The sequence below is a fragment of the Octopus sinensis genome, linkage group LG7 (assembly GCF_006345805.1).
Source record: "Octopus sinensis linkage group LG7, ASM634580v1, whole genome shotgun sequence".
Taxonomy (NCBI): domain Eukaryota; kingdom Metazoa; phylum Mollusca; class Cephalopoda; order Octopoda; family Octopodidae; genus Octopus; species Octopus sinensis.
In genome coordinates, this window is record NC_043003.1 from 72616208 (window position 1) to 72641961 (window position 25754).

Below are 25754 nucleotides of genomic sequence, written 5' to 3' on the forward strand. Positions count from 1 at the left end.
GTAAATATTGAAAATTACATTACAGTTTGTTTAGGGAACTCTGTAAAATTATACTGCAAATACTTTTTAATCATCAAATCATTCCTTAATATATTCATGAATGTTCCTGCTATAATTACATTAACATTCAAACCTATTTTATAATAAAGTCAATGACAGGTGTTGTAATACTACTGATAGATGATAGTCATCATCATACAGAGATTTGAGGGTAGGAAGCTCACTGGAGGATCTGTTGAAAATAAAACTACCACATACTACACATATAACATATAACTCTGAACTCATAAACTTTCTGCCAGCACACCACCAAAGCTTACTTAATACACCAACCCCAATCTTTTCTATGCTGAATTACTTCCATATCATGCTTTCTAAGTTCAATTCAAATGCTTTTACTTCATCAGACTGGCAGGGCCAGCAAAAGCAATGGGCACTGCTTCTTCTCTCTGAAATAAGTAATAAATAAAAACTATGCAAGATGAAAATATGTTGATACAGTCATATAATGATGGCTATATCACTCAATTCTACAGCAAGTTACTCAACTCACATTCAACTTCTATGGCATGAAGCCAATGTGAAAGCCTCAACATTGAGTCTCAACCTGCAAAAAACAGTAGTCAAGTTTCCTTGTAATCTTTAAAAAATGGAAGGACACACCCGATAATGTAATTCTTGATATATTACAACTAAACAAATAGATCTGATGGTCTTGGCTTCAATGAGCTGACCTAGGGCTAATCAACAACTTCCTTAGTAAATTAACAAGCCAACAGGCTATTCTCGACCCATTCTTCCTCATCATTTCCAGCAAATATTTAACATTTCAGATCATGGTTTGCAGCAATAATATAATAACAGGTTTTCTAAGCATACAAAGGTTATATAGATTTGACTTACCTTAGCACCATCATAGAAGAAGCAGTCCAAGATATTCACAGCACAGTTAAATGGCATTACGCTACAGATAGAAGAAGAAAATATATATATATATATATATATATATACACACACACATATATATGTGTATGTGTGTGTGTGGCAGCAGACTTGCAGTCATAGGACTGTGGTTTCAATTCCCAGATTGGGCATTGCGAGTGTTTATTGAGCGAAAACACTTAAAGCTCCACAAAGCTCCAGGCAGAGGGTGGTGGCAAAACCTGCTATACTCTTTCACCACAATTTTCTCTCACTCTTTCTTCCTGTTTCTGTTGTACCTGTATTTCAAAGGGCCAGCCTTGTCACAATCTGTGTTACACTGAATCTCCCTGAGAACTACATTAAGGGTACACATGTCTGTAGAATGCTCAGCCACTTGTACGTTAATTTCATGAGCAGTCTTTTCCATTGATTGGATCAACTGGAACCCTCGTCGTCGTAACTGACGGAGTGCCGTAGTATTAAAACTTCATTTGTGTTAAAACAGTTTCGTCACTTTGAAACCATGACCTGTTCACTGACAAAACTTCACAAAAGTGATGCAACATGAAGTTTTGTCTGTGAACAGCACACACACACACACACACATTCATTGTCTTTCATTTGTGTGCCTGTGTATGTGTGTGCGCGAGTATGTATTGATGTGTGGAAGTTGTGTTTGGAAACTGTGAATAAGGTGCAAGTTTCGAGTACTTGTCGGTAACTTTTTGTTTTTTTTTCTCATCTTCTAATTACCCAATTTTCTAGGTTCTTTTCACAGCTATCCCGTGTTCAAAAATTATACAGGTTGTTTAAAAAATTTTCATTCAATAAATAATGTTTTTACATTACACATACATTAAAAGCAAACTAAAACTTAAAAGAGAAAGTGAGTGACTTTGCAAATGAAAATGCACTGAATACAATGAATATCTAAATTTGTGATGAATTGGACGCAGCAAATATTTCAATTTGCGAGAAATTGGAGTTAAACAATTTCAATAAACTTGAGAAATCGAAATTAAAGGAAATTTCTTAGAACATGAATTTATAAAAATATTTCCAGACGGTCAACCCTTTGATAATTGCTTTCTTTTAGAACTTTTAGCTTTCTCCATTATAGTATAGATTTATACACATGCACACACACCAATGTGCTGCCACTCCTCCACAACAAGCCGGTACACAATGCTCCCAGTGGAGTATTTACAGCTAATGTTACAAGAATGAATGAAAAAGACTGTTACAGTAAGTAGGCTTAATTCCAGTCAGAGTGGCAGCAATAATAGATGCCATCTAACTGTAGATACCATCCTTTAAAAAATAAAATTAGATTATCATCGAGAGCCTGGTCAGTGGAAACAAAAGTAAAACATGAATGTAACTGATATAACAATACCACAAGACGAATGGAGACAGAATTAAAGAAGAAGTATCACCTGAGGAACAAAGTGAGGAACCAGGCTAGGGAGATCATACCAAGAATTCCCATGTGATCTAAACGTTGGTGAAGTTCAGGTAGATTTTCTTTCAAAAGTTCCTCTAAAACACCTGCAACAAAAGAAAAATTTAAAAAATAACAAAACCAAACAAATTGCAATAAATGGATACAAAATATCAATCAGTTCTGATAGATGACTGGTAATTAGCCTATGGGCTCTAGAATAATGAATATAAAAAGGTAACTCCAGTGAAAGCTGAACACAGAATGTTCAGAAACATTATCAAATAACACTGTAGGGTTAAGTAGTTCACTTCTCAACCAAATGGTATGGGGTTCAGTCCCATGCACAGCACGTTGAGCAAGCGTCTTCTACAATAGACTGAGGCTTTGTGAATGGATTTGATAGACAGAGCCAAATTGTAGTGTATGTGTGTATGTGTGCGCATGTGTTTGCACTTCTGTGAAAATTACAGAACTCCAAGAGGAAATGGTAGTAGCCATTTCCTCTGTCAACGCTGGCTTTTGCATCTTCAAAGATGTGTAGAATAAGAGGTCCCTTGTTTGAAAAAACAGGTACGAAGTATCCAACTGTAAAACAATGCCTCAATGATGTATTTGACTACCCCATGCCTTGGAAAATAACAAATTAGGCATAAGTCCAGTAATCTTAAAGGGAAAGGGTTAATCAATACCATCGACCCCAGTACTAGACTGACAATATTTTATCAACCCTAGAGAGATGAAATGCCATGCTGACCACAATAGGATTTGAACTCAACACAGAAAGCACTGGAGCAAATGCTACAAGGTATTTTGGCCAATGCTAATAAATAACTCACATTCTATAACTAACACCCACCACCATCATCACATCACAACAACATGGCAGATTTGGAACAGATGACAAACCTTGATCTACCAAAGCACCAACAACTTTGGTATTGTAATAATTAGGCAGCAGTCGTTCACAGAGAGAGGTGAGAAGCCAAAATGCCTCTTCTTCGTTGGCATAGAGTAACAGGACACTGGTGACAATATTCATTGCTTGGCAATATCCTGGCAATAGAAAGGTAAGATTAGTATACAAGAATAAATGGTGGCCTCATTATCATTTTCACTGATAGTGGCAACATAGGAGACATCATTATCAGTAACAACAACAGAGAATGAAAGTGAAAGAGAGAGATGAAATTAGAACAGTAGCAATAACAAGTGGAATATCTTCATTCAATGCTGTTATGGAATGAAATATTCATATAGAATGGAATATTGCTACATTTACAAGGCTTTGAATAATCTCCACTAATATCACAAATACAAATACATACACACACATCCAGACAAATAGAAATAAATATACAGACATATAGACATATACAGATACACATACACAACATATACACACACAGTGACACAAATATATACAAGAATACATGCAATAATGTGTAACTTTTTCTATGGTATTATGTAATGAATTCCTTTTCCATTTTTACACCCTTCCTAACACAAAACCACCAGACAATGAAGTAACAATGTACATCGGAGGCAACAAAGTATAACATAGTACATTATATATATATATATATATATATATATATGTAAACACACACACACACACACAATTAGAAATAAAATGAGCTGAGAAAAATAACTCAAGTGCACCAATGACATGGTTAAGGATAATTAACTTAAAGGGTGATGTGTTAAATGTCATAAACAAAAAAATTCTTAATTGAAATTTCACATTTAGTTAGTAAAAGAAAACAAAGTCCTCTTGGTAATTATGAGCAATGCTCGAAGAGCAGAGGAGATAATTTCAATAAATTGAAAATTAATTTCTTAAATTTGATTTACATGGACACTGATCAGTAGGCTTGATAAGACTGTGCGATACTGAAAAGGCTTAACAGATTCAAACACATCCATAATAGGCCCCATTATCTGCAAACAAACATCAGACTGTTTTTATCCAAATATGCAAATTAACTTGAGAAATTAATTCTACATTTCTTGAAATTATCTCCCCTGTCCTTTAAGTATCTAGTAATTATCACTAAGTTTCCACGCATAAGTGGAAATTTTATGTGTGAAATTTCCACAAATAAAAAAACAGGAAATTTCAGTTAAGAAATTTTTGCATTCAGCACACCGCCTTTAATGTGCAAGGACAGGTGGGCGGGTGGATGGATGGACAGACAGACAGATAGGGTAGTGCATGAAAAAATAGCCTAGGTTCTGTAATATAGTATCAGTATAGAAATAAATTTACAAACACAAAAGAACATCCAGCCTTTCATTTGCAAAGCGTCATGTTATTTTTTGCCGAAAAAGTAGGTTTTTAATTACTGTGTACATGTAAAATGATATGGCTTCAACTTAAGACTTTTCACAGCCACTGACACGACCTCCCGCTTACGTGAGGCTACTGCACCAATTTAGGTATTGACATCTTTGGACTTTGAGTAATCCTTTGACAAATGTCTTGAATAATTTCCAGCATTCGAACTATGAAGTCTCTTCATTTTGGAGCATTCGCAGTGCACCACTTCTTAACCAATATTCGTATCATTTTGCCAGAAACTTGATGTCAGGAACTTCACACACTTGCTTAACACAACCCTTTCTCACTTATGCTTCCACAATCTCAACTCTTTCTACAAGTGAGTATATCATCTTGCAAAACAGGCTAGAAAAGTTCACTTGATGCAAGCTTACAATCAACTAATATGTTCATGTGAAGGCACATGGCCAAATGGTTAGGATGTTGTACTCAAGATCACTAGATTGTTGGTTCAATTCCCAGACTCGGCAATGCACTGTGTTCTTGAGCAAAACACCTCATTTCACATTGCTCTGTGGTTGGGAGAGAGGAAGAACTGCTGGCACGTTGGCAAAAATGCTTTACAGTAAATCTTTCAGCTCTCTATATCCTGAGTTCAAATCCCACCTGCCTAGAAAAGGTAATTGGAAACTATTCTAGTATTCATTCCAAGTCTAGTCATCCCAGAAAGTGCTGGAGAAGGTTCACATGCACAGTATCTGCCCAAGAGCTGGCCACTGCTAGACTATATATATATATAATTAGTTTATCAAACTTTGATATGGGGGAAACCTACAACCTTGTAGGGCCAATAAAGTATTATTGTTCCTAAAAGTTGCTTTTTATACCTACTACAGACTACTCAAAGTTTACTAACTTCCTACACCTGGATCTTTGAATCTTAAAATTACATATTATATATATATATATATTTATATATATTTAAGTAGCTGAATGAATTATCTTAGTATGGATAATTTGGTTAACTGATACCTGGGTAGCAAATTCACGTCAGAAAAACACAGTTGAAGCTACATGCCAAGGGCAGATCTCACGTGCTTTCGTGTGGAAAATTTGTGTGTTTTTTTTAATACAAATAAATGAAAGAATGGAGTTGAACGACGATTTAACAAAATTCCTTTATTCTCGACATATGTTTCGAAGGCTGCAGCCTTCATATGTCGAAAATATGTCGAGAATAAAGGAATTTTGTTAAATCGTTATTCAACTCCATTCTTTCATTTATTTGTATTAAAAAAACATATATATATATATATAACACACATATAAGCCAAGTTTGAAGTGAATGATCATGAACTCAGAAGTGAAAACTGCTAATGATACCAATGATAAAAGATATGGAAAATGACATGCATTCACTTGTTACATTACAACACTGCATTCATCATTATACTCACCAATAGTAGGGTTCCTCCAGGCATATGCAGTTAAGACTCGGCGGAGGGCATCAATTCCCAAATCTGTTTGAAAAGCTGGATGTTCGGGTAATGATCTAAATAGTAATAATAGTTATAATTATTATTTCTAAGTTTGCCACAAATCACAATGAAATAAAGCCAAGTGTGATATCCCACACTAGTATACTGTAAAGTTTACCTGTGTAAATCTCTTTCAATTTCGTCAGTGGCAATGTTATTTTTGCCTGCACTCTGTTGTACCATGTTGGCATAGTAACCAGGGTTTGTAATCATCTGGAATTCACAAAAAGATCGAGTCATTTGAATGGTCTATCTATCTATCTATTTATGTGTGTATCAGCATCATCATTACTTAACATCCACTTCTCATGCTGGCATAGGTAAGAAGGTTTGACAGGAGCTGGCCAGCTGGAGAGCGGCCCAGGCTCCAAATGTCAATTTTGGCTTGGTTTCTACAGCTCAATGCCCTTCCTAACACCACTCACTTCACTGAAGTACTTGGTGCCTTTTATGTGGCACCAGCATGGGTGCTTTTACGTGGCACCTGCACAGGCACTTTCACATGACACTGGCGTGAGTGCTTTTACATGGCATCAGCACAAGTGCTTTCACATGGCAATAGCACAAGTGCTTTCACATGGCAATAGCGCAAGTGCTTTCACATGGCATCAGCACAAGTGCTTTCACATGGCATCAGCACAAGTGCTTTCACATGGCAATAGCACAAGTGCTTTCACATGGCAATAGCACAAGTGCTTTCACATGGCAATAGCACAAGTGGTTTTACGTGACACTGGCATGGAGGCTTTTATGAGACACTAGCAGAAGTGCTTTTATATGGCACCAGCACGGGTACTTTTTAAGTAACACCACCACCTGTGAGCCCTCAAGTAAAGAGCCTCTTGGCTGAGAAAGGGACACGGAGGATATACTTTCATGTATGGAAGGCCATAGTTTTACTTAGCTTGATGTGTCTTCTCAAGCACAGCAAACCACCAGAAATTTTGGTCCCTCGTCATCTCCTCTGTGAAGTTCAACATCTGTAGATCCTTTCTCACTACTTTGATCTACATTTTCTTGGGTCTACCCCTTCCACAGGTTCCTCCACAATTAGAGATAGGCACTTCTTTATGCAGCTGTCATCATCCATACACATCACATGACCATACCAGCACAGTCCTCTCTTGCATCCCAGAATTGATGCCTTTTATACCCAATTTTTCTCTTAAATAATTTACACTTCGTCATACATTCACACTAACATTACCCACCAAGCATAACATGCTAGCTTCATTTCTTTCTTTAAGAAGACTGTGACTTAGCAATTTTTCTAGCAGGTTTGATAAACACATAAAGACTCTTTTTACTACTGGTGTCATGAAAAATGCACTCCATGCACTTTGTAAAGCTTTGGATTTCAAGGACACTTTAATCTTGAGGACATGACACCTCTCTAATGCTGGTGCCACAAAAAGAAGAGCACCTCTGTAAAGTGGTTGGCATCCAGTCAAAGAAACCAGACCAAAAATGAAATGTGTGTGAGATGATGTCTTCCAATCCATCTAAGTGTGTAGTACCCCTGAATACATCTGACTCCAACCACATTCATTAGTGCAACCCATGCCAGCATAAAAAAGGAGGCACAAAACAGTGACGATAATAATACATAATACAGTACAAGAGAATATATGTGAAGTTACAGAAGAATATCATAGAACAGATGTAATTACAGAACAACAGTACAGTAAAACAGATGTGAAATTACAAGTCACACATGCATAAACAAAATACAAAATACTTACTTCATTGACAGCACCAGAAAATGTCATCCAAATTTCTCCCCTTAAGTTATCAGGAATACCTTTCAGAATAAGTTCTCGGGTTTTGTGTGTTCGATACATACATACTCCTCTGAAATGTTCACAACAACGAAGATGCTTAGGTACAAGGGCAATTATTTCTAAAAAGTAAGTGAAAACTGTCCAGAATATTATTGTAATCAACCACAGACAAGTGAAATATTAAGTTAACCATAATGAAATTTAAACTTTAACCCTTTTGATACCAAACCACCTGAGACTGCCTCTGGCTTTATGATACAAACTTCCTGTTTTAAAGTAATTTAAATTAAAACTTTGCATCAAAATTTCTGATTAATTTATATTCCAAACACCAGCTTAATATAACAAACTTCTTTCACTAAATTCTTTGTTATTTTCAAAATTACCTGAAATTAAAGGCAGTGTGCTTCAATTAGAAGCATGCTAACAAAACAATTAAACTCTGAGCTGATAAATCAAATTCAGTTGGTCTAAAAGTGTTCTCTTTACTATCTGCTTTGCCTTGCATTGACACACAAGACCATGTACTTTTATAAAAGAGATGTGGTCATTCAAATGCACCTCAGTATATATCTAGTACTTCATCAATTTCAGAGATATAAAAGACAGAGACATTGAAATAATGAATTCAGTACTTACTTCAAAGGTACAAGAGATATAAAAGTGGAAGTCAATAAATAAACACAATAAGTTTAATTTGGCTTGCTATATGACTGTTTGTTCTGTGAGTGTGTGTGTGTGGACACACACACACACACACAGAAATATGTGAATGTGCATGGGCCAAGTGGTTGGGGTGTTGCACTCATGATTGAGAGATTATGGTTTTGATTCCAAGACTGGCAGCACATTGTGTTTTTGAGCAAAATACTTCATTTTATGTTGCTCCAGTCCTCTCGCTATAAATGAGTAACCCTGCAACAGACTAGCATTCTCTTAAGTAAGAATGTTGGCCTACCCTACCCGCCCGACAGTTTATATGTGTGTAGTATATATCATCATCATTTAACATCCACTCTTTCATGCTTGCATGGGTTAGACAGAGTTCATTTGAGGCAGATTTTCCACAGCCTGATAATGCTCATATTGTAGTCTACCCTCACCTATTTCCCAGTATGGTAATATTTCCCCAAGGCCAGACATATTCTTAAAGTATATTAGAAATGAATGACACTAGTAGTATGACAGTGACACTTACTTACATTTATTGTGCAATGTCAAGACAAGGAGACACTCACACACATACATATACACACAAATATGTATGTACACGCACATATATATATATTCGTGCCAGTGGAATGTTAAAAGCACATCCAAGCGTGATTGTTGCCAGGGTGCGGATTGGCTCCCGTGCCGGTGGCACGTATAAAGTATCATTTGAGCATGATCATTGCCAGCATAGCCTTACTGGCACATGTGCCAGTGGCATGTGAAAAATAACATTCAAGCATGGTCATGGCCAGTGCTGCCGGACTGGCCCTCATACCAGTGGCACGTAAAAGCACCCAGTACACTCTCAGAGTGGTTGGCATTAGGAAGGGCGTCCAGCTGTAGAAACTTTGCCAGATCAGATTGGAACCTGGTGTAGCCATCTGGCTCGCCAGTCCTCAGTCAAACTGTCCAACCCATGCCAGCATGGAAAGCAGACATTAAAAGATGATGATGATGATATACACACATACAAATATGTATGCACATATGTATATAATATATATATATATTTATATATGATGGACTTCTTCCAGTTTCTGTCTACAAAATTCTTTCACAAGGCTTTGGTTGGCCCAAAGCGTAAAGAGAAGACACGTGACCAACATGACGTGCAGTGGGACTGAACAATGAGGCTGGAAAATAAACTTCTTACCTCACAAAGATGCCTGCACCTATAGCCACATGCACACATGTATATACATCTTATATATATATATATACACACACACATACACACACACATATATATATGCATGACCTGGTACAGTCCTCTGGTTCATTAGTTCTTGTCAAACCACCCAAGCCATACCAGCATGGAAAAAGGGACATTAAATGATAATAATGATGATATAATAGAGAGAGAGAGAGTGAGAGCGAGGGAGAGAGAGGTAACTTACTTTCCATATTCAGAAAAGTGTATACCCCACAGATGTTGTTTTATGGATTCTTTATTGGTCAGTTCATCTGAATCTCTTCGGTTAAACAGGCTAATTAGAGCAGGTTGAATTGGGAAGTTGCCATTAGCTTCTGAAATGAGAATCATAAAAAAAAGAGGACAAAAATGTTGAATCTCTTACATCAAGGCATATGTAACAATGGTGAAGACAGTGAGAACTAAAGTAGCCTCTGTGGGAGTCTGAGTGTTAGAGGCAAATTGTCTAAACATCTCTTATCACATATCTCAGAATGTATATAATAAAGAGAAGATATTTACAAACCTTTTGGTTGGTTATTTTCAGTGGTCCCATTGTCTCCTGCACTGGAATTAAATGAGTAAATAAATAAATTAATTAATAATCATTTCTACTATAGGCACATGACGTGAAATTTTGGGGGAAGTGGTCTGGTCAATTACATCAACCGCAAAATTTGACTGGTACTTATTTTATACCCCTGAAAGGAAGAACGGCAAAGTTAACCTCAGCAGAATATAAATTCAGAACATAGAGGCAGAAGAAATGCCACTAAGTACTTTGTCTTGCTTGCTAACAATTCTACCAGCTCACAGAGCAAGAGTCTCAACTGTGCCATATAAAAAATGGATGAAACCATTGACCATATCATGAACAGATATCCTAGACTTGCCTAAAACAATACTAAGTTGTGGGAACATGATGAGGTAGTAACAGTGCTACATTGGAAACTAATGTGAGAAGTGGGGTACAGAGAGAGGGAAGAAGTGTTATGAGCACAAACTGAAGAGAGTGGCAAAGTCGGAGATATGCACCACCACCACACAAACATCCACTTGACAACTGGTGTTGGTGTGTTTATGTCCCTATAACTTAGCAGTTTGGCAAAAGTGGCCAACAGAATAAGTACTAGGCTTAAAAAATAAGACCTGGGGGTCAACTCATTCAACTAAAACCCTTCAAGGTGATGCTGCAAAATAGCTGCAGTCTAACGACTGAAACAAGTAAAGGAATAAAAGAACAGTGTCAATTATTGTTGGATCCTTGGGGTCAGTATTAGAAGGCATCAAGATGAATATAGAGGAAATTGGAATAGAGTACCCAGTAGAAGTATTACAAAAGGTTTGCCTTCTTGGCATGACCAGAGTAATTAGGAAAGTATTAGATAGTTGAAAAGAACGGATAGCATGGTATCATAGGCTGCAGGTAGCAAGCCCACTATGCAATGCAAGACTCTAGGAATTCCAACAATACCTGTTGTTAAAATATTAATTTATATACAATTTCTTGATAATTATTAGTTACGATGTATACCTTTTCAATGAGACTTACATTCACAAAGATTTAAAATATAAATTAAAAAATTCAAAAGTAAGAAAATCTGAATACACATGCAAAAACAGAGACTTACTCTTTGATACTTGGCTGTTTGTACAAGAAGAATGATATTTTGTCCAAAATAACCTCTCTGTCTTGAAGTTGAGTAAATGTGAAACTCATCTGAAAAACAAGAGAAAACAAATAGCCATTAAAACAGGTTATCTTCCAGAGAGACCTTTTCTCTTCATTATTTGTGAGTTCATTCCCATCCCAATAACACTTAGAAAATTCAACATGGTCTCCAAACTACAAAGAAATGCACCTACTCTAAATCAATCATTCTTCGTGAATGACTTAAAGATATTTACAAAATCTGAAAAATTGATTAATTCACTTGTTAATAAAGTAAAAGAATGCTGCAACAATACTGGAATGGAATTTGGCATATCAAAATAAGCAACTTTAGCCATGATGATAGAAAAGAGAGCCCATTTTAAAGAGATAAACTTATCAGAAGAATGGATTTTAGAATGTGACAACAATGGATAAATGTAACTAGGCATTTGAACCTGATATTATGCATAAAGAAATTAAGGAAAAAGTGAAAAGAATATATTTGAAGAGATTAAAGCTGGCATTCAGGTTCAAGAAATCTGGTAAATGTGATAAACACATGGGAAGTTGCTGAGAATAATGAAATCATCATCATCATCATTTAACATCCATCTTCTATGCATGCATGGGTAGGATGGTTGACAGGAGCCAGCCAAGCAGAAAAACTACCTTAGGCTACTGTGTCTGTTTTGGCAGGGATTTTACAGCTGGATGCTCTTCCTAACACCAACCATTCCACAGAGTTGACTCAGTGCTTTTTACATGGCACTAGCACAGGAGAGATTAGTTTAGGCCTGATTTTTACAGCTGGATGCTCTTCCAAATGCCAACCACGTTACAGTGTGGACTGGATGCTTTTAATGTGGCACCAGCACTGGCAGGTAACCAAGTATCTCACAAGACAAGGAATTATGAGAGGGGCAGGGGCATTTGAGGAGAGAAACTTGTGTCAGAGGATGAAAGGTTACAGTGTGACAGAGACAGAACTAGGTGCCTTGTCGCAACAGAGGGGCATTAGAGGAGGTAATCCAGGGTAACAGTGAGAGAGAGATAGAGAAAAGATAGAGAGTGAGAAAAAGGTACAAGAAAGAGGCCAGAAACAAGTGTGCCAATGTAAAAGACATACTTGGTTACCTAGTCAAAGGAAAAACAAGAGAAGGAGAGAGAGAGAGTAGGAAACAACAAAAGTGTAAGAGAGAGCAGAAAAGAGACAATACAACCTGTGCTGTTTATAACATATGTTAAGATTCAGAACTTTTACTATAATTTATAAGTTAAAAATGCTGCTGCGTCAGTCTACTCACCTTGCCTTTAGTTGTTATTAATATAGCATTGGTAATGACATTGCCAGATGGTGAACTATCAATCTTCTCTACTACAAGGATTTCCCGATTAGGGATTATCACAGATACTTGATCACGGATCTGTAAAAAAACATCAAAACAACAATGAAAAGTAACTGATCAATGAATACACACACACCATAAGTATATCGCCAATGTACTAAGAGACTGCTGTCTGACAGATTTACAGTTCATATTTGATAGTTTCACTGGCTAAGATACATCACTCAGTGACACAAATCTCCCTTATCACAAATGGACCTATGAGCTGTTACAGACAATAGCATATAGTTACAACTACAGTACCAAACATCTCATTATATATCATAGTAAAATTAATGAAGGTTTTCTTAGTTCACAGTGCTCTCATCAAATTTTCTCAAAGTGAAACTGCCAATATAGTACATTATTTACATTCGACGGATATTTGTCCTCATCTTGTTTGTTGTTAAGACAATGTTCGGCTGATATACCCTCCAGCCTTCATCAGGTGTCATGGGGAAATTTCGAACCTGGTATCTCATGCCTGAGGTATTTTTTTGATATTATTATTATCATTATTATTATTATTATTATGATTATTATTCAGGTCACTGTTTGGAATCAAGCTCGGAATCCTGAGGTTAGTAGCCCGCACTCTTAACCACTATGCCATATGCCCATGACCTGAATAATAATAATAATAATAATAAGGGATTCTTTGGGGTTTGAATAATTCACCTGAGGAAACAGACTTGGTCACCCAGGTAGCAGAAGCTATCAACTACTGCTAATTTCTCTTCACTGGCATGTGATGGAATATTCGGTGATTATTGCCCCTGTGTATCTGCCTCACACAAAAACTATCTTCTCAGTTAACCTTCCTTTAATATTGCAGCACCTCTTATGTGTCCATAGCTTGCACTGGGTACATCTTATGGAGTTTCTACCTATGCCTTTTCTTCAGATCGAGCAGGGCCATCTACCTGAAGGGGGTTGTGATTTGTCTGCCTTTCTACTTACTAGGACTTTGGTTTTTACTAGATTGACTCTAAGGCCCTTCAATTCTAGACCTTGCTTCCCCACTTGAAATTTCATCTCTAGTTCTGGTAGTGACTCAGCTATTAGAACAAGGTCATCAGCAGAGAGGAGCTCCAAGGGGCAGCTTGTCTTGAATTCCTCTGCTATTGCTTGGAGGGCTACGATGAGTAAGAGAGGACGAAGACTGATCTTTGGTGAAGCCCTACTTCTAACCGGAATTCTTCACTATACTCGTTGCCAACCCTCACCTTCCTGATAGCATTGCTGTACAGCTCTTGTATTTAAGAGCAACCATGCATCCCGCTGACTGGTGAAAATGAAATCAATCTGCCTATCAGAGTCACCTGATTAATAGGTTATAAGGTGGCTGGCTTCCTGAAGTTGGTGTTGCAGATTAATAGGTTTCTTGCATCACAGAACCCCAGTAGCCTAGTTCCCTCTTCGTTTTGGGAACCAAATCTATGTCCGCCACGAACACCATGGAAGATAACAGAGTGCCATCCAACATGCCCATTAAAATCTCCAGCCACAAAGATGAGGTCATTGTCACTCGTCTTTGAGGTAGTCTGTAGAAGAATATCATAAAAGTGGTCCTTCTGTTCATTTGGTAGGCCTGCTTGTAGGGCGTAGCAGAGATAATTGTAGCTATACTATTTTGCAAGACTAGCCTGAGCTTAAGCACTCTACTGCACATCCTGACAACATCTATGAGCTTTTCTACCCATTTCTCCACAAGAAATATACCTACACCACCTACTCCATCACTGTTACCTTCCCAGAAGATTTTATACCTATGTGACTTGCTTGTGAGGACCCTGGCTGAAGCTCCTTTCCACCTTACCTCTTGTATGCAGCATACATCAACACATCTCTGTTCAAGCATCTTTACAATCTCACTAGACCTACCTTTCAATGTGCCAACTCTAAAAACTGAGAAAAGGGTGTGGAAAGAAACATGGGAAGGAGAGATGTTATTTAGCACCTGAAAAGAAGGTTTCTGTGTTCGTTTGCAGATAAATAGGTTTCTTGCATCACAGAAGTCCAGTAGCCTAGTTCCCTCTTTGTTTTGGGAACCAAATCTATGTCCATCATGAACACCATGGAAAATACCAGATTGCCATCCAACATGCCTGCTTGTTCTCGCTTTTAACTTATCATCATTCAAACAATCAAGCATGTTAAAATTGTTGCCACTGCTGGGTGTTAGAGTAAGTGCTAGTGGCATTGTAAATATAAGCATTACTGGTGCTGCAGATATAAATATAAATAAATAAAAGTAAATATGAATATCAATATGCCAATGTTAGATTAAGTAAGTGGGCTGTTACTTGGTTGGATTAGTCCTGGGAGAGAGAGAGAGAGAGAGAAAGAGAGAGAAAGGAGGTGGAGGCAAGATTGCAGGTATGATAGAAGAGACCACTAGAACAGGAGGGGATTTTCGGTGAGAGAAGTGTGATTTCCAATATTGGTGGTGGTGGTGGTGGTGGTGGTAGGAATGGCTAGGTGCACCGCAAACAAGAAAGGATTATTTTAGAGATATTATGAAAATAGTTAGCCAACATGAAAATACAAGGAGAAAAATGAAAACTAAGGCTTTATAGAGATTTCAATTTGGAAGTTATATGAATAATTAAAAAGAAAAACTAAGGCTGAGAGAAATTACTATCTCTAAGTTATATTGAAGAGTCAATTCAAATAATTAGTTTACAAAAGTACATATTAGCAATAATGTGGGTTAGATGAATGAATGAATCAATCAATAAAAAAAAACATGGGAAGTATACTTAACAATGTCACAGTAGAGGAAGATGTTGGAATTAGGTGGAGTTCATCAGAAAACACAACCCCAGTTAGTCTGGTGTCCTCTATGGGTCACAACTCATTATAAGTGTGTTCACTGTAAACTGAGCAAAGACTAAGCAACACAAACAAGAATGCAACCAATATAACAGTACCATACTGATACACTAACGATACTTACCCTACTGGCAAAGCAGATATAATTAAGTGAGAGATAGAGTCTACCACTGACATGTTGCTTGTTATAAGGAGTCCACAGCATGCAATCTGTGTCTCCATCCAGTTTCTCATGGGCTGGTAGGTGGAAGGCAGCCCTAGAAATACAAACATTGCAAGTCCAAATAAGGCATGCGATTAGGAATATAAGTAAAAAGAATCCACTATGACATGTCAAGGAATAAATGTTTAATAGAAGCTCCGATTTTACTGATACAATTTACAAGTTTCAATTGGAAAATCTTAGCTACTTTGATCTTTGATGAGTTTACTCTTGATTTTAAACATTGTTTCTATGTTTGACATATCTTCTTGAACTTTTTCACAGATTTGGCCAAGAGAAGTATGTTATGAGCATACAGATATTCCCACATACATGCAGATAGTTGCCCTGATAGACAAGTATCTGCATGCTAAATTCCTCACTGACTCATTGCTAACTTACATCTTGCAAATAAATAATTAAATTTAATAGTGCTTCATCAGCTACTACATCTTTATACCTAAACAATTCAACAGATTTTTATATATACATATATATATATATATATAGATATATATATACAAATATTTCACTTGGGCATTGGAACACTCATAAGCAGGTGTAGAACTCAATACACATACGATTCACAATGAAATGTTAATCAAATACAGAGCAGCAGTAATAAGAAAAAACAACAAAGGAATAAATGATTATCTTATGAATTTCAATAGCTTCCAGCTGTTTCTGGTATCTCCAATAAAGCTACACGCTGTTATTTACACTCAACTATTTTCTCTTAGAAAAGAAATAGCTGTAAGCTAATGAAGTTCAGAAGATAATCATTAATTCTTTTGTCACCATATATATATATATATATATATATATATATATATGTGTGTGTGTGGCAGCACAATTGCCCAGTGGTTAGGGTAGCGGACTCATGGTTTCGATTTCCAGACCGGGCGTTGTGTTTATTGAGCGAAAACACCTGAAGCTCCACAAGGCTCCGGCAGGGGGGGGGGCGATCCCTGCTGTACTCTTTCATCACAACTTTCTCTCACTCTTTCTTATGTTGGCCAGCTCGCTTAGCCAGCGGGGTGGCGTCATTTGAAGGCTAAAACAATGCGAAGCGCATTGTGACCAGTGATGTGTAGCAACATCTGATAGCCTGGTCGGTGATATATATATATATATATGTATATATATAATATACCTATTAAGCCACAGTTGGAGAACCATTTCCAACCTGTCCCTGCCTCTAACGAATAGCAGCATAATCAAAGGCAAGGTGGAGTAGTAGGTAACTGTGAATTAATATATAAAGTTATCTTCAAACCACAAACCATGTGCCGTATATCACTCAATTTATTTTCAAACAACCAGATCTGTCATAAATGTTACACAATATAAAAAAAAAATCAGTATTAACTCACCGAAAAGCTTCACTGCGAGCCTTGGCATCTAAATCTCTTTTCAGCAGTGATATTTTCCTGGAAGCTCTTTTCCTGGAACAACACAATGTTAGATAGAGAAACAGGAAAAAATAAAAAACAATTTTAAGGCTGCTAAATATGCTTGATTAGTACTGCTGATACCACAACTACTACTACCACCACCATTACTACTATTACTGCTGCTGCAACAGCAATAATGGTAGTAGAGGATAGAGATCAATAGTGAACCAGGAAAAATGGCTTGTAACAATTTTATCCCCTAATGTTCAGAGTTAAAATCATTCTGAGATTGACATTACCTTGCATTCTTCGAAGGGTTGATAGAAGTACCATTTAACTATTGGCATTGATTTCGTTGTCTCTAACTACAGCCTCCACACTAATGCATCATTTTAAATCCATGAGAGAAACTATCATTATTAATGTGTTATTATTATGTTATTTCTTCATAAAATACCAGATGACTTACAGTATCTATTTACAGTTCAAATTCCACTAACGTCAACAGTCTCTATAACATTCATAGAGTTGATAAAATAATTGTCAAGCATGCATTGGTGTTAATTAATCAATAAATGTTAAGTCTTAAAAAAACATTCTTGTTAAGCATTGTTCCTTTTTAAATCAAGCCTCAATGCTTTAATATAAGAATACTATAGTAGATAAACAAAAACTATGAAAATAGTTTTGTATTAGTTACACACATGTGGCCAATTCTGATTCCCACATTTAACAATACACATAGTGTGTATTTATAACTTGTCACCCAGTTGCATGACACCACTTGGCCTTTCCATGTAAACAGAGATAGGACCGGGGTATTTTAATTCATTCATTCATTACATTTATTTTCTTGCTAAAGAAACTGTTTATAGTTGAATGATCTTCCAAACTGCTAATCACTTAAATGCAAAGTAAGAGTAGAACATGTCTTTTTTGTCAACCAAGCATATTAAAGAATGGATGTAATGTCTGCAGTAAAACCATGAAGTTAGTTTTCCAGCCAAAACACACAATCTACAGTAAAACTATGTGGTCAGTTATCCAGCCAGAACACAAGTAAAAATGTGGTAAATAGTCCATCCACAACACAATGTGGAAAGACAATGTGCTTAGTTATCCAGCACCTTAAACTGAAAAACATTAAAATATAAACAGTTCCCCTTGTAAAAACAAATAAAATTGTACAACAAAACCCCATAACTTACTTTGTTCTGTGTGTCAACATTTTGTCCTCTTCAAACCCCACTTCAGACATTAACCTAGAATTTAGACAGTGAGAGAGATAATGTAAAAACAACAAATCAATAAGATGATTTCTTTTTTAAATGATAAACATGGAATCTTGTAAAATAGTGACCACAGAATCTTACAGAAGTTAAATCTGGAAACACTGAGGTATGGAATAAATTCCTGTTCTTGACAAACTCATATGTCATTACTGAGACAAGAAATAAGACTAGGCATAAGGTTGGTTGTCAGACAGCTAAAGTTGATTATAATTAATCAAAAACAAATTTTGAAACCATTAAGACAAACACTGCAAAACAAAGTCACACCACATGACAGCACGACTTCACCCGAAGATGCCAGTCGGCAGGCTGGTACTTGAGGGTCACATCAAGTGGCTTCTAGTGGTGGAAGCCTGAACTACAACGAGTTTGTCCCACAGAGAAAGTTTCTGGTTACTTTTGGGTACCCCCTTGTATAACTCCATTGTATAACTCCATTGGATCCTGCAAATCACCACAATGACAACTCTCATACCTCTAGTTCATAAAATGTTTGTCAAACCAATTTATGGAGAAAAAGGAGCTCCAGAGCACATATGGAATTTGTCACTTAAAATTTTATGTGCAATGTGATTGAACTTTCAATCCAAAACTAGTGAAACATTTAACTAATAACGACACAGGGTTCAATAACTGGCAAAATCTCATGTGATGGATATTTTAACCAGTCACAACAAATTAGTGTAGTGAGCCAATAGTTACATGAATGCTACATATATAAACAAAACTTGATGCTCTTTTATGCAACAATGAAACTTGTTTTCAGTTTGTAAACTGATAGCAACAGTTATTACAGAATGGTGTTGGAGGTTGAAGCCAAAAGATGGTTATTATGGAAACTTAGAAATAATCCAGTAAAAATAATCTTCAGTAGAATGTCTTAGAAATCAATAAGAAACTGTACATTTGGTACATAATACAACTTGAGAGTTGTTAATTCCAGATCACCTCTAATCTGGCAGCAGACCTATGATCAAAGACATTTCAGCTATGATCATCTTGTCATTGAGGTGTATCTAGGACTATGTTATCTAATGTTTATCAAATACACACATACATACACAGAACAACAATCACTATCATCAACAACAACAAAATAGAAAAGGCCTATACTGAGACAGATACCCTGATGCAGGGAGAATACTAGTGATGTCAAGTGTCTGTAAAATATAGACATACATGAGCAAGTACAAACAAACATGGGTACATGTGCATACATAAACTAATGAGACAAAATACTGGCATAGACAGATAGAGAGAGAGTTGATCAGGTAGAGCCAATACTTACTGTTTCATTGCCATATTAGTTAGCTGCTCCATCAGCCTGAAGGTTTCGGAACTGTGTAGCAACATTGAGAAGTAGTGCTGCAAGGAACATATAAACTAGCTATTAAAAGTACACACACACACATTAATTATAGTAATACCTTACTGGTTATAATGCATTCTACTACTGAAAAACACACCTCAGATATATATATATATATATAGTTAATCCAAACAAGAAAGCACAAAAAAACACAACAACGTGAGGACGTGGAACAAATATAGTATTATTGGACGCTCAGGAAAGAAGGAGGGTTTAACATTTCAAGCGGAGCTCTTCGTTGGAAACATAGGAGAAGGAAAGATCCAGAGAAGGGAAGACAGAGGAAAAAAAATCGCCAACGGTACACACGTGGTATGTGTGTGTGTGTGTGTGTGTGTGGTGTGTGTGTGTGTGTAAACAGAGGGATGGATGGGGAGAGAGAGAGAGAGATCCTCAATTTACATTTGCTTTCTATGCCGGCACAAACTGGATAGGAAATGTTATACCACTAGCATACATAACTGGCATGTGTATGTGTATGGTGGGTTCTACTAAAGGGCAGACATAGGCATAGTCATATATATAACTGCATGTCTTGTGTATGCATTTATTCCCTTTCTGACTGAAGTATTAGTTCTGTCATAACCAGCTGCCTGCCCAATAGTGGTAATGTTGTAATAAAAATATATTGTTCAAAAATAAATTAAAATTAAATTTATAATAGAAAGAGTCTTGTGCTTTCTGCAATCTTGAGCATAGCTCTTCATTCTTTAAATTTTAAATTCTTGAAGATATTTATTTTCTTAGATATCACAAACAGATGTGGTCTATAAGTTATAGATTTGCTTTCATCTTCCAACAATCCAAGTTCACCCGTAAATTGATCCAGACATATGGGGTATAAGACAGCAAATAGAGTTGTTACTTCTGTTTTGCAGTAATCATCTTGACTTATACACTGAGGAGAAATCCCAAGCTCAGCTTTGCTTTTCATCCTTTCATCCTCAATGAAATATTCGATCTGCTGTACATTAATTCCCCCTCCTTGTCTTGCTCTTTCTTTTAGTTTGTCTTTCTGCCTATGTCTCATCCTGGAAAAAAAAATGCTGTGGCCAAGTGTAGAAAGGGATGGACTATGCCAGATATTATCCAAAACAAGCTGGTATGTCATGGTGGCATCCCCATGACTCTCTCAAGGAGTTGAGGGCCCAAAGCAAGACAAGTCATATGAATTACAGAATTGTATTCTTTCACAAGAATCCTAGTCATGCTTTGATTTGACATAGATTGAAACATATTATTCCTGTTGCTTCAATAATAATAATAATTGGTTGAGGAATTAAGCAGAAAGAGTAATTTTAAGTAAAGAATATGTAAATGCATCAATGGTCCAAATATATTTTTTGGTTTGTATATACTTATGCATATATGGACACATAGCTATGTGGTCAAGGCATTCATATCACAGTTACGTGATCCTACAGTTTGACCCTCCTGCACTGCGCCTTCAGCAAGTCCTTTTTCGTCATGGCCTTGGCTTGTGAGGGAAACTGAATAAATAGAAACTGTGTGGAAGCCTTAAGATGATGTACTTATAACTGTTAAACTGAGTCTATCTGCAGATAACATTAAAGGTAGAGGTGTCTGTGGAATGCTCAGCCACTTATACTATAATGCAGAAAGAAGGTAATTCTATTGATTAAACAACTAGAATCCTCTCATAGGAATCAACAAGAGAAAACATGCATGCATGCAAGTTTTCATTAGCCAACACAAATACTGATCTAATAATTTATGTCTATCTATGTCTTCACTATGAAGTAGTGGTAGTAGTGATGGAGTGAATAAAAGAGAAAAATTGTTTGAATCAAAAACATGACACCATATATGTATGTATATGTGTGTATGCTTGTTACAGCATGTGAGCAGGGGTGCTATGATGGTGTCTGTTTGTCCATGTTAATGTGTGTGTTTTGGATACTTCAATTAGAGAAAAATCAAAGAATAAAGTATAAAGAGGTAAACTGACTACTTACGTCTCCTTCCCTTGTTGATACCTTGACACTGTCAGGGAAAACCATATTGTTGCCACGGTCAAGTTTCTACAAACAGTAAATAAATTATGTAAATAAATAAAAATATAAAATATTTTATAAAAGAATTGCCAGGGAGAAAGGAGAGATGCAGATTTTTGTGAATCAGGAACCTGTTGAAGACTTCAGCAACATCACTAACCTGGGCAGCATTATTACTACAGAGGGGGATACTGAGTCAGATGCCAACTCCAGAACTAGGCATACAGCAGTAGTGTTCAAAGGAATGGACAAGATCTGAGCCAGCACTTAACTAGTAAACACAGAAAGATTCCAATGTACCACAGCATTGTCCTGGCAACAGCAGTTGACACAGGAGAACATGGGAAATTGGTGGCCAAGATCAAGCAGAGGCTGAAAGCATTCAAAATACTCTCAAGATCACAAACACTGAAGCCCTGATAAGAGCTAATCTGCACAGCCTGCAGGAGATTGTGGCAGAAAGAAAGTAAGACTTGCAGATTATGTCTTCCAATTGCCAGTAGAAATACTTAAGACAGCTAAACAATGGGTACCGCTAGAAGAATGAAGGAAGAGAAGAGAAGAGAGACCCAAAAGGTCATGACATACCACCTTCAAAGAAGATCTGAAGCAACTTAGCATCACTTGGCAAAATGCAGACAACTATGCACAGAACCAGAATGATTTGAGATGTCTTGCTGCCAGGTACACAGGCAGGAACTAAGACTAAGATTATGTGTATGCGTGTGTATATATATATATATATATATACTCTTTTACTCTTTACTCTTTTACTTGTTTCAGTCATTTGACTGCGGCCATGCTGGAGCACCGCCTTTAATCGAGCAACTCGACCCCGGGACTTATTGTTTTGTAAGCCCAGTACTTATTCTATCAGTTTCTTTTGCCGAACCGCTAAGTAACGGGGACATAAACACACCAGCATCGGTTGTCAAGCAATGCTAGGGGGACAAACATAGACACACAAACACACACACGCACATATATATATATATATATATATATATATATATATATATACATATATACGACGGGCTTCTTTCAGTTTCCGTCCACCAAATCCACTCACAAGGCTTTGGTTGGCCCGAGGCTATAGTAGAAGACACTTGCCCAAGGTGCCACGCAGTGGGACTGAACCCGGAACCATGTGGTTGGTAAACAAGCTACTTACCACACAGCCACTCCTGCGCCTATAATATATATATTATATATTATCTTTTATTTTCTACTCATTTCGGTCATAAACTGAAGCTATGTTGGGGCACTGCCTTGAAGAATCTTTAGTCAAATGAACTGACCGCAGTACTTATTCTATTAGCCTCGTTTGCCAAATCACTATGTTGCAGGGGCATAAACACACGAACACTGGTTGTCAAGCAGTGGTGGGGGACAAACAGACACAAAGACACACACACACACATATATGCATAATCGATGCCTTTCAGCTTCTGTCTACCAAATCCATTCACAATGCTTTGATTGGATCAAGGCTTGCCCAAGGTGCTATGCACATACACACACACATAAAATATGAAAGTAAAGAATTGAGTTACCGTGACATCTGTCCACCGAATGATCAACTTGGCTTCCTTTCCCATCAGGTAGGAGTAGAAAGAAATATGATTGATGCTCAAGTACATCCATCCCTGCCGTGGAACTTTTCCTTTCCAGTAACTACAGGAATAGTCTGGGAAGATGAAAGAGAAGAGTTAGAATGAAATACCAGAGACAAGGAGATGGTCAATCATAAAACATGGCATGACAGATACTAAAATACTCAGAGACGTAGCACTTATGAGATACTTTTAACATTGATGAGTTCTAACTTTGACAAAAGGACACTAAATTGATCCTAATACAATATAGATTACTACTGGGAAAAGAAACAGGCATAGAAGGACTGGAAGCGTGATGGTAACAGGAAACTGTATCAGATCGCCAGAAGGGAAGCTAGGAGACAAGTTTACTTAGCTAGAGAAGCAGATAAGTAAAAAATATGGCAATGTTCTGCATCATGAGGACCAGAGACTTGAAGTGTTTTGTATTGCAAGACAGTATGTGAGAGAGAATCATGATGTCATAGGAGGGAAATGTGTCCACATGGATGATGGCTCACTGGCATTTAATGATGCTGCAAAGAGAGACACTTGGAGATGCCACTATGAAAGGTTGCTAAATGAAGAGAATGAATGGGAGAAAGAGAGTCTGCTAAATGTCGACCCGACAGAGGGACCATCTATTCGAATTGACAGTACCTTGGTAGATAAAGCAATTAACAGTATGAAAACAGGGAAAGTCCCCAGCCCATCAGTGATCACTACTGAGATGCTTAAAATATCTGGTGGTGTAGGCTGTAGTCTAGTCACCCATACAGTTAACTAGATAATACATGAAGGAGTTATGCTCACTGACTAGTGTAGTAGCACCTCAGTTGACTGCTACAAAGGTAAAGGTGATGCATTAAATATGATTAATTACAGAGGTATCAAACTGTTGGATCAGGTGATGAAAGTCACAGGGACGGTCATAGCCAAACTAATTAGAGAAAGAGCTAGTCTAGATGATTGCAGTTTGGGTCTGTGCCAGGGAGAAGCACCACTGACACTATATTTCTGGTGAGACAGCTGCAGAAGAAATTCCTAGCCAAAGGTAAACTTCTCTACTTGGCTTTCATTGACATGGAGAAAGCATTTGACAGGGTCTTCCATCCCTTATCTCATGAATGTCACATACATACTGTATAGACTGACCTAAAATGACAGCTGGAAAAAATATTACTGATAATACTACAAAAACCATCCAAATATAATCTTTCTCCTTCTCTTTGCATTTCTTAACTAATCAAACATCAAATTATTATATACATATAACTACAGAACAAATACATTGCACAAACTAGATTATACACCAACATCATTAGAGTGAGTTATGGAAACCACACTAATCTGGAACATCCTTGGATTATATTAAATAAACTAAACTTACAATTGACCAGTTTTTCTTCCTTGGGCATGTTGAAAAGTTTATGGAACTTCCGAGTGGCAGCTTTAAATCTCTCTGTTTCATCGTCAACTGGAAATATTTAAAACAAAGAATAATTTGCTAATTAAATATAATAAAATAGCAGCTGAATTGTCCTGCAAAAACTAGTGTGCAATAAAAGTAATTCTTTTTCTTTCTTAAAATATACTTAAAAGATTGACCAAAAGGTGCAAAAATCACATGGTCACTGACAAAATTCCGTGCTGCATCATGCGATGCAGCATGGAATTTTGTCAGCGAACAGGTCGCAGTCTCAAAGCCCCAAAAATATTTTGAGAAATTAAATTTAAATGTTGAAGCGAATCTAACGGATTTTGTGTGTTTCTTAAATGGCTTATAACACTTTCCACACTGCAATTGTTTTCGTTCCAGCACACGATCTCAGATCAGGTCACTTGCTATGCAAGTACATCTCCGTAATATATATATATATATATATTATATATATATAATATATATATATATATATTTATATATCAACTAATGAGGGTGAGAAAATTGGATACTAATTTAATAGTGTATCCATTTAACACCAAGTGGCTTAGTGCATAGAAAACCCGGATTACGATAAATTTTATACATAAATATAAGAGAGTAACCACCATGGTGGTTACTCTCTTATATTTATATGTATATATATATATATATATATATAAATATACATATATGTGTGTGTGTGTATATATATATATATA

General features: G+C 36.7%; 1 protein-coding gene across 4 annotated transcripts in view; it reads right to left on the bottom strand.

Annotated features, from left to right (window-relative positions):
* LOC115213782 (TBC1 domain family member 9) overlaps positions 1 to 25754 on the bottom strand; it is an 82289-nt gene that overhangs the window by 31435 nt on the left and 25100 nt on the right. For all 4 annotated transcript variants that reach the window (XM_029782626.2, XM_036504837.1, XM_036504836.1 and 1 more), the window contains exons 6-22: positions 25003 to 25089; positions 23571 to 23704; positions 21979 to 22044; positions 19922 to 19998; positions 18550 to 18603; positions 17321 to 17392; positions 15870 to 16002; positions 12830 to 12949; positions 11503 to 11591; positions 10398 to 10438; positions 10077 to 10206; positions 7927 to 8035; positions 6303 to 6397; positions 6104 to 6198; positions 3275 to 3421; positions 2361 to 2472; positions 904 to 964 (exon numbers count right to left, since the gene is read on the bottom strand). In XM_029782626.2, the coding sequence (XP_029638486.1) occupies positions 904 to 964; positions 2361 to 2472; positions 3275 to 3421; positions 6104 to 6198; positions 6303 to 6397; positions 7927 to 8035; positions 10077 to 10206; positions 10398 to 10438; positions 11503 to 11591; positions 12830 to 12949; positions 15870 to 16002; positions 17321 to 17392; positions 18550 to 18603; positions 19922 to 19998; positions 21979 to 22044; positions 23571 to 23704; positions 25003 to 25089 (1622 nt within the window). The remainder of the gene's footprint in view (positions 1 to 903; positions 965 to 2360; positions 2473 to 3274; positions 3422 to 6103; positions 6199 to 6302; positions 6398 to 7926; positions 8036 to 10076; positions 10207 to 10397; positions 10439 to 11502; positions 11592 to 12829; positions 12950 to 15869; positions 16003 to 17320; positions 17393 to 18549; positions 18604 to 19921; positions 19999 to 21978; positions 22045 to 23570; positions 23705 to 25002; positions 25090 to 25754) is intronic.